Genomic DNA, 9,036 nt, shown 5'->3' on the forward strand with positions numbered 1-9,036 from the left:
CTAAAAACACAGTTATATTTGATTTTTCCTGCAGTAATTCAGGATTTGATCAGTTTGATCAGTTTTTATCTCGTCTCTCTAATAGAATCAGACAGTGGTGATGAGTAATCATCAGAGCTCATCACTGGTTTGGCAGATCCGTCATAAACAGTGGTGTGAGGAGCCGGCATCGCTTAATAGCCATATGCTTCTTTTTAGAAATACAATTTTTCCCCTAATGAGCAAAAATACAGCAGAGTCACACAGTCCTTACCTCGTCTTTAGCTTATTTTTAGCTTCACTAAAATCAACAAGCTTTCATTTTTCCATTAAAAAAACTCTCCTAATCTCCTTAATCTCACTCCACTTACGTTTTTTAGATGAATCTGAACTTAAACACAAGGTTAAGATCATTTGATTAATGATCCTGAGGATTTAAAGAGGTTTCAGGCAGTAAAGTGGATTTGGATTGATTCTGGCTCTCGGACGTTTAAACGCATCTCTGGACAGAAAGTCAGAACTGAGCGGCGTCTCAGAACTACAGCAGCAGAGCCAGTTTATAAATCAGATGCACTAAAAAAATATATATACAAGAAACTGCACAAATTTACTATAAAAGATTTTTCAGTTGATGCAAAAACCCAAAAAATCAATTTAAAACTCACCATTTAATAAAACTAAGTGTTAAATTTTATTTTTATTTTAAAATAAAACTATAGACCATCTGTACACTGTAGCGTGCAAGATTCAGTGCATGTTCAGTGATGCAATCAATTGCCTAGAGCCCCGCAACCACATAGCAACACCTTAGCAACTATAAAGCAAATCCTTAGCAACCACAAAGCAATTTACCCCAGCAGCCCTGAGTACTTTAAGTGTTTTTTTGATTCCACAGGTCAGGCAGTAATCAGGTCTGGGTGTTTGGTTAAAGTTAGTTTGATTACCTGAAAAATGAATCATAGTACTTTATTTCTCTCCCAGAAGATAAAAGTCCCAGCAGGCTGTTAAAGTAAAGTGTCACTACGATCATCACGTTCCTACAGCACTGCTGAGAGAACGCACCGTTAAATAAGCTCACAGGGCGTGGCAGGACACCGAGCGAGTGCTAATAACGTATACGGCCCAATCATAAAACACCTCCCTTTAACTGTCCGTTAAACTGAGCGCCGTGACCAGCCAATCAGCTGCTGCGGGATAACGTCTGCAGTTAAGACAAGAAACCATACCATAAACAATAGTCCTACGGCCCCGCCCACTAATTACTACTCCTCCAATCACAACCGGAATGTAAAGACACATTACTGCTAGACTGTGTCAAATTATATTAATAAATCAATTCAATTAATAAATTATATTAATATTTTTAATGAAACATAGAAGCACTGAACTCCCTTAGACTTACCATTACCATGCCAACACCTTAACAACCACATGGTAATTCCTCAGCAACAATCAGCTTTACCATACCAACACCTTAACAACTGCATAGCAACAGCTTAGCAACTACGAAGCAACCACAAAGCAAAGCCTCAGTGACAAACATCTTTACCATGTCAACACCTTAACAACCACCAAGCAGCCACAAAGCAAAGCCTCAGCAACACCTTAGTAACCATATAGCAAAACCTTAGCAACTAAAAATCAATTCCTTGGCAACCAAAATATTTACCATAACAACACCCTAGCAAGCACGAAGCAACCACAAAGCAAAGCATCAGCAACCATGCATACCACAGCTACACCTTAACAACCACATGGCATTACCCTAGCAACCACAAGGCAAATGCACAGCAACCCTCACCTTCACCATAGAAACACCTTAACAACCACATGGCAATACCTTAACAACCACAAGGCAACCACAAAGCAAATCCACAGTAACTAACATCTTTATCATAGTAACACCTTTACAGCCACAAAGCAAAACCTTATCAACCAAAAAGAAACCAATACCTTCACCTTAGGAACACCTTAACAACCACATAGCAAACCTTAGCAACCACAAAGCAAATCCCAAGCAACCAATATTTTTTTTCCATAGCAACACCTTAGAAAACACAAGGCACAAATTAACATATAAGACTTGACACCCCCCCTCCCCTCCCCACGCTGTGCAACACAGGAAACTCTTGCTCTTCCTTTGTTGGAGCAGACCTGATGCGTGCCAGTTCCATCATCATAATGTGTTTAGAACATTAATCAAATAGAGTTATTCACTGTATACCAACTCTATATGTATCTTTGTAGTTCAGATGAGTTTAATGTTAAATCTACAGTGCAGAACATTTATAAATAATGAGAAAAGGCTGATTTTAAGGTGTAAATAAACTTTTAACTGGTTCTGAATGAGAAGATCTTCAGTCTGAGAGGAAGAAAACAGTCTTTCCTCCTAAAATAGCATCGCTGCATCTACACATAATGGAAGCAGCAGATCTGAAGCCTCCTCCCGTCTCCTACATGAAATATTAGTCATGATATGAATTATAAAAGCTGAAAGCAAACATTTGCAGAAACAGAGCAGAACTCGAGTTAAATTCCCTCAAAATCCAGCTGAGAACCTGATCATCATCCAGCCCAGAGACACGGAACTGACCTGCCTCTATTAGAAATAGAGAATAACTGTAAAACTGCAGCGACTCAGAGGAAAAGATCGCCTTCATACCGGACAAGTAAACATCTCTAAAACACCTTCAGTCTGGTAGTTTTATTTTCATGTATTAATTTTTATATGCTTGAGATGATGTTTTTATCTCCTGGTTGATTATAATAATAATAATATCTAGCATAATAAAAAGGAAGAAAGGAAGACCTCTCGCCTCTCCCAGAGGTTCCGGGAGTTTCCTGCACATGAACAGTAGCTCCCTGATGCCTGAAAAAAACGGTACGATTTCTTGGAAATTGTTCATTTTAGAAGATTTAGAGGGTTTTCAGTGCTCCATGAGCGGCAGGAGTTCTCTGAGGACAGCAGACCTCCTGTTCCTACTGATGTAAGACTACAACACAAACCAAAACAAACTGTGTATCAACAGATTCAGAGATTGTTCATGAGGGTGGCAGAGGGCCAGGTGTAACGGCGACAGGAGTGGCGGGGGTCAAGGTTAACGAGTATCAAGGGTGACAGGGGGGCGGGTATAGCTAGGGAGGGGTGTAACAGCGACGAGAGGGGAGGGGGTCAAGGGTGGCAGGGGGGCGGGTATATCGGGGCTGAGAGTGACAGGGGCCGGATGTGAAAAGTATCCTTTTGTGCATTTTCTGCCAAGACTATGAAAACCATTATGATTGTGATGGAACTGGCACTCATCAGGAATGCTCAAGGAATGGAAGAGCAAGCGTTTCCTCTGTTGCATAGGATAAGTTCATCTGAGTTACCAGCATCACAGAAAAAAAAAAACCCAGATGATTCAGCATTAATTTAAAATATAGAAAAATAAAGAAAAAGAAAAACATTGAATCTCTGAATTGAGGTTTTGCGTGCTGAAATGTTTTATAGAGAGAAAATAATAAACATAATAATAAAACATCATAAGTCATAACGAGGGATAATAGTTTAATTTCTCTTTATCACAGAAACTCTTACTGAATTAAATTCTCATCAGACGTGATTTCTGTAATCCAGCTTTGATCTTTTGGTACAGCACGCTCTGAATTAACCAATAGGAGGAGGAGAAAGAGAGAGAAAGATATTTCTGGAGTTCTGTAAGAATCAAAGCTCCGGGTTTATAGAGTCTGCATCTCCCACGCCACCTTAACCCACGCCACCTTAAATCACTGCACGGGTCACCTGCCACCCGTCACCAGTCACCAGCTCCAACCCGGCAGATCTGAGTCAGCCTGCCGCTCCCACACAGCCACGCTTTCACACCACCAACTCACACTGATCCAACATTTACACAATATATATCTCATCCTTTATAAACTCCAATATCTCTAAACACAGCGTTATTATACTACAGAACACTATCAATCTATCAATCAATCAATCAATACTTAAAATTACACTTATACAGAAACCCAAGGACACTTTAGACTCATGTTTTACACAGTTTTTACAACTCATGTTTTGTTTTTGTTTTTCTTTACCATAGCAACACCATAGCAACCTCAAAACAACCACAAAGTCTCAGCAAGCCAACATCTTTATCACAGCAACACCTCAGCAACCACAAATTAACCACAAAGCAAATCCACAGCAACAAACACCTTAACCATATAAACACCTCAGCAACCACAAGGCAAAGCTTTAGCAACCAACACCTTTATCATAGCAACGCCTTAGGAACCAAAAAGCAAAGCCTTAGCAAATCAAAGCCTGAGAAACCAATCAGAATCTCAAAGCAAAGCCTCAGTAACCAACATTTTTACCATAGCAACACCATAGCAACTATGCAGCAACCACAAAGCCTTTTGTTAAAGTTGAGCTTAAACTCCCGGCCACTAGTTGGCAGACGGCGGTTAAATAATATCATTAAAGAATATCATTGCCAAAAAAGTTTGTTTTTATTCAGTAGTGTGTCCAGGCCTGCTGGAAAATGAAATCCGCATCTCCATGAAACCAAAACCATCTCTGATCATCAGTAAAAATATTGCATCAATGTTAAAAGAAATAAACTCTTAAAATAGATCCATCTGTGTTTAATACATCTATATAATATATATGAGTTTCATATTTTAAACTGAATTACAGAAATAAAGTTACTTTTCAATGATATTCAAATTTTTTGAGATGCACTAGTATATTGTGATATCGAAACATGGGCCCTGTATTGTGATGTGTATTGAATCACCAGGTTGTTGTCAATAAACAGCCCTATAGCAGACATACACAAACAAACACACACCAGTGAGAAGCAGCAGCCAATCACACACAGCGTACTCTCAACCGGAAACCACAGTCCACCTGGAGAACTGAATCCAGCACTGAGCGCCACTCAGTATCTTTGGAAGGAAACCCCCACAGATACGAGGAGAAGAGGGAAACTCCTCCCAGGTCGGGACTTGAACACGAACACACTTAGCGCTAAACCACCGTGACAGACCCGCACATTTTATTAGTCTCTCTGCGCTCCACTGCTATAGCTAAACATGTATCGGGTTCTTTAAAGGGTTTGTAATCTATAGATTGATTATTTCACGCCTTCCTCTTGTAGTTCAGTCTTTTTGTAGTTCCAAATAACAAATGGGGGTAAAAAAAAAAGAAGAAACAGGATGGGGTCTGAGTGCTCACATTAATAAATATATATTTTTGTACGATATCAGCACCATGCTTTTCCTCATTTCTGAAAAACACCCATTTTCTGTGCAAAAAGCCACTAAACAGTTCCAGCTTCTGCTCTCAGGATCTGCAGTGAATAACCAATCACAGCCCAGAGCTGTTCTCCATCTGGATTCACCACATTTTATTCACATTAACGCTGATTACCCCAAACACAGTCGAGCCCATGGACATCATTCGGGGAGGGGACGAAGGGGGCGGGGGGACATGTCCCCAGCACTTTTTCAAAAGCCAGATTTGGTCCCCTGCAGTTTTTACGGTTAAAAAACACTTAAAAGTCACGCTATCATACCGGTCAAGTCTCTCGTTTGGGCCGGAAAACCTCTGTATTTTACTCTTCTTTCCCGCCGTCCTCCAGTATTAGTATTTTCCCTTAAATTTCCAGTATAATAGTAAAATTAAATATATATACACATATATTATTGAAGAGACGGGCCACTGACCGCTGTGTGTCTCTTAACCAATCATGGTGCCGTTTCAAGAAGAAAATCCCGCCTTTCAGGAGAAACAGCCACATTTTTTTGTTTTATTATCTTGTGCACTTTACGTATGAAAATAGACATTTATTAATAGTGCGCCTTATAATAAGGTGTGCATTATAGTGCAAATACAAGGAATTCAGCACAAAATAAAGCTAAATATTGAGTGTCCAGCAATATTCCCGCTCTGACATGGCAACCCTACATTAAATCCACTTATTTCCAGCCTGTAAAATCCCCCCGAGACCCAGATGTGTCAACAGTGTGATGAGCAATTCATTTAATCACTAGTGCGAGAAGAGTGAGATAGTGATATCAGCTCCGCTCGCTATTACACTACTCTAAAATCTACTAACCATGCTGCCTGGGTCTCGCTCATCCGTCCATCCATCCATCCATCCATCCATCCATCCATCCACGATGACGAAAAGATCCTTCCTCTTCTTTTTCCCTCTACCTCCATTCATCCATCCATGCATCTATACATATATACACACACATATATATATATATATTCACACACAGTCAGTGCAAACATCTCCAACAGCCCCAAACAAACAGTTCCAACAGGTGAGTTTTAAACCCAAGCAATATGGCCGCCAGCAGAACTACAAAAAAACAGATCCAACCTGGAGTCACCTGAGACTCTAGATAGACCTAAAATAAACAAAATAACATTACCCTGCTGAAGAACCCAGTTTAAGACCAGACTAGCTCATTTCAGACGGTTTAAAATGGTTTAAGATTTAAAAGGTTAAGCTGTTTTAAAAAGCTGGTCATTTGAATCAAACAAAATATATATATTTTTTTTCCTCATTATTTTTGCATCCCATAAGGCACTTTAGAGATAAAGCTATATTATCTAGGGTAGCTAAGTCGATCAAGCACAAGTTAAGATCATTAAAAACTGAGAAATTCAAAGGCAATTCAAATTAAACTTATTATAAAAAAACATTAAATAAATGTAAATACAATTGTAAATACATACATTTCTTTTACATCATCTACTTTTTTTGTTTGCTGAATGGTTATGTATGATGTATATCTCATCCCATAAAGTAATAGCAAAAAGACACTTCTTATATCCTGTATGAAATATAATAATAATAATAATAATAATAATAATAATAATAATTTTTAAAAACCCAATATATCACCCAGCCCTACAGTAGGTTTATGTCTCAAAAAGTACATTAAACACGAATAAAAAATGTCTTAGAAACATTTAAAAACACAAACAAATTGTTGCATTTGAGGAAACCAGCTTCATTGTAAACCAACTAATACAATAAACGCATCAACTAAAAATGAACTAGCCCTTTTACTGGCTTGAGCAGCCATAGGATTTGACTTTTCGAGCAGCTTTATTTCTTAAAAAAGTACCTTAAACATTAAGAAAAATGTCTTATGTCTAAGAAACATTTAGGAAAAATAATTTTGTGCTAAGAAACGTTTGAGAAATCCAGCCCTTATTGTAGACCAACTAAACCTTCAAAAGTATCAAGCAAAAATTAACCAGCTTAATTAACGAGCTTGAGCAGCCATAGGGTTTAGTTCCTCAAGCAAGTTTATTTCTCAAAAAGTACATTAAATATGAAGAAAAATGTCTAAGAAACATTTAAAAACACAAACAAAATGTTGAGTTTAAGATAACTAGCTTCATTGTAGTCCAACTAAACCAGCGTTAATTAACCAGCTTAATAAATTAACCAGCTTGAGCGGTCATAGTGTTTGGGTTCTCCAGCAAGGTGTTTACAGGTGCAATTAATCAATTAACCATTAACCAATCAACCAATTAATTAAGCAATAAATCAACACTTATCAAGAAACTCCCCAAAACCAAAAGCCGGGTCAGCAAAATACACAAAACTGAAAAATATTAGCACGCATGCTAACAACAAACAACCAAACAAACAATCAAACATGCGGTAATTAAGGTTACATGTTTATAAAACCAAAAATATCCAACAATAACCGATAATAACCAACAGTAAACGATTAATACTGAGGTAAACCCTCGTTTTTATGAATAAATATAACGTAATGAGGATTTATTATAATTAAAAATTAACCGCATGTTTGATGTTTCTACAAACAAAACTATCAAACTTACCGGTCAGCTGATCGTAAGATCCATCCAGATCCCTGGAGTCAGACAAGCTCTGGTCCCGGTTCTTCGCCTTCATCTCCACAATCCTACAGAAACACGGAGAACCACGCTGAAACCCGGAGCTCCGGTACCGAGCAGAACCCGACACAACCCAACAGAACCGGATCTAGAACCAGAACCGCAAAAAAGTTACAAACCAACCGGTTCATCCAGCAGAGCGCGCGAGATCTTCACTCCACTGAAATCCAACCAGGATCTGAGCTCGCGAGCTCTCAGCTGATCCTCCACCTCCCTCCCTCTCTCTCTACCACTCTCTCTCTAATACACTCTATACCTCTCTCTACCACTCTCTCTCTCTCTCTAATACACTCTATACCTCTCTCTACCACTCTCTCTCTCTCTCTAATACACTCTATACCTCTCTCTACCACTCTCTCTCTCTCTCTAATACACTCTATACCTCTCTCTACCACTCTCTCTCTCTCTCTAATACACTCTATACCTCTCTCTACCACTCTCTCTCTCTAATACACTCTCTACCTCTCTCTACCACTCTCTCTAATACACACGCTACCTCTCTCTCTCTCTCTCTCTCTCTCTCTATCTCTCTCTATCCCTCTCTCTCTCTAATACACTCTCTACCTCTCTCTCTACCACTCTCTATCTCTCTCTCTCTCTCTAATACACTCTCTACCTCTCTCTCTCTTTCTCTCCCTTTTAATACACTCTACCTCTCTCTACCACTCTCTCTCGCTCTAATACACTCTCTCTACCACTCTTTCTCTCTCTCTCTCTCCTCCTGATATTTTAAATATAGTGGATTTACGTGTTTTCTGCTCCAGTATCTCTCAGTATCCAGGGAGTTTAGCTCAGATTTGTATATAAATATTATATAATCTTTGAGTTATAGATACGGGTCAGCGTTTATCTCACACTTATTCACACTTATTACACACGATTATTCACCACGCAGCTGTACACCACATACAGGACCGGGTTATTTCTCTCCCTCTCTCTCTCCCTCTCTCTCTCTCTCTCTCTCTCTCTCTCTCTCTCTCTGTTTCTCTAAATATCGTTCTATATTCAGTAAGCAGTCAGATCCTGATTCTGAGTCACAGTCAAACACTGTAGGAAATAAACGCTCAATTGCTTGATGGTGTAGAAATATAAATTTGAATTAAATTGTAATATTGTTT

At 38.9% G+C, this 9,036-nt stretch overlaps 1 protein-coding gene across 1 annotated transcript in view; it reads right to left on the reverse strand.

Moving 5' to 3' along the window:
• LOC103025333 (Kv channel-interacting protein 2) overlaps positions 1-8,124 on the reverse strand; it is a 136,507-nt gene extending 128,383 nt beyond the window's left edge. The window contains exons 1-2 of the mRNA XM_022682122.2: positions 8,042-8,124; positions 7,844-7,926 (exon numbers count right to left, since the gene is read on the reverse strand). Of these exons, the coding sequence (XP_022537843.1) occupies positions 7,844-7,926; positions 8,042-8,049 (91 nt within the window). The 5' untranslated portion in view covers positions 8,050-8,124. The remainder of the gene's footprint in view (positions 1-7,843; positions 7,927-8,041) is intronic.
• Positions 8,125-9,036: the final 912 nt, after the last annotated feature.

Source organism: Astyanax mexicanus, chromosome 25, assembly GCF_023375975.1.
Source record: "Astyanax mexicanus isolate ESR-SI-001 chromosome 25, AstMex3_surface, whole genome shotgun sequence".
Taxonomy (NCBI): domain Eukaryota; kingdom Metazoa; phylum Chordata; class Actinopteri; order Characiformes; family Acestrorhamphidae; genus Astyanax; species Astyanax mexicanus.